The following is a 580-nucleotide window of genomic DNA, read 5'->3' as shown; positions in this document are numbered from 1 at the left end:
CCCCGCCGGCGGGAGGCGCCGCCGAGGCCAGGCCGCTGCCCCCGTTCCCGGTGCCGCCGTTAGGTTTGGAGTCGGCGGGGGCGGCGGGGGCCGCCGCGGGGATGGGGGCGGCGGGCGGCTGGGTCTCGGCCTCGCTGCTCATGGCGGCGGCTGTTCGGTGCGGACGGTGGTGGTGACTAGCTGTTTGCGCCGCCTCCCGCGGTGTGATGGTGACTGAGGCCGGCCGTGGGGGGGCTGCTCCCTGCTCCGGGCTCGCTGAGCTCCGCTCTCCGCTCCCGATACCGATCGAACTGACCACAATGGCGGCCCGCACCGGCTAGCCACYCCGCACGCCCCGCCCCCCCGCGCGGCCATTCGCCGCGCCGCCTGCCCGTCCGGCAGCGCGCGAGCTCATTGGCCCTTCCCCTTCTCCCCGCAGCCAGCGCTGAAACTTCTATTGGAGAAATCGCCTGCCTTTTACCCGAKCCGCACGCCCATTGGCTGCTCCGGCTCGGAGCTGCCAGGCTCCCTATTCTTGCCGGCCCCCTAGCGGGCCCCGCCCCCGAGAGCGGATTGGCCGCCGCCGCTGCCGCTCCCGCCC

At 74.9% G+C, this 580-nt stretch overlaps 1 protein-coding gene across 1 annotated transcript in view; it reads right to left on the bottom strand.

Annotated features, from left to right (window-relative positions):
• Positions 1-318, bottom strand: part of YBX1 (Y-box binding protein 1) — an 11,074-nt gene extending 10,756 nt beyond the window's left edge. Inside the window, exon 1 of the mRNA XM_026067406.1 lies at positions 1-318. Coding sequence (XP_025923191.1) covers positions 1-142 — 142 coding nt within the window. The 5' untranslated portion in view covers positions 143-318.
• Positions 319-580: the final 262 nt, after the last annotated feature.

Source organism: Apteryx rowi, unplaced genomic scaffold (assembly GCF_003343035.1).
Source record: "Apteryx rowi isolate R43461 unplaced genomic scaffold, aptRow1 scaffold_259, whole genome shotgun sequence".
NCBI lineage: Eukaryota > Metazoa > Chordata > Aves > Apterygiformes > Apterygidae > Apteryx > Apteryx rowi.
This window is presented reverse-complemented; position numbering and strand designations above follow the sequence as displayed.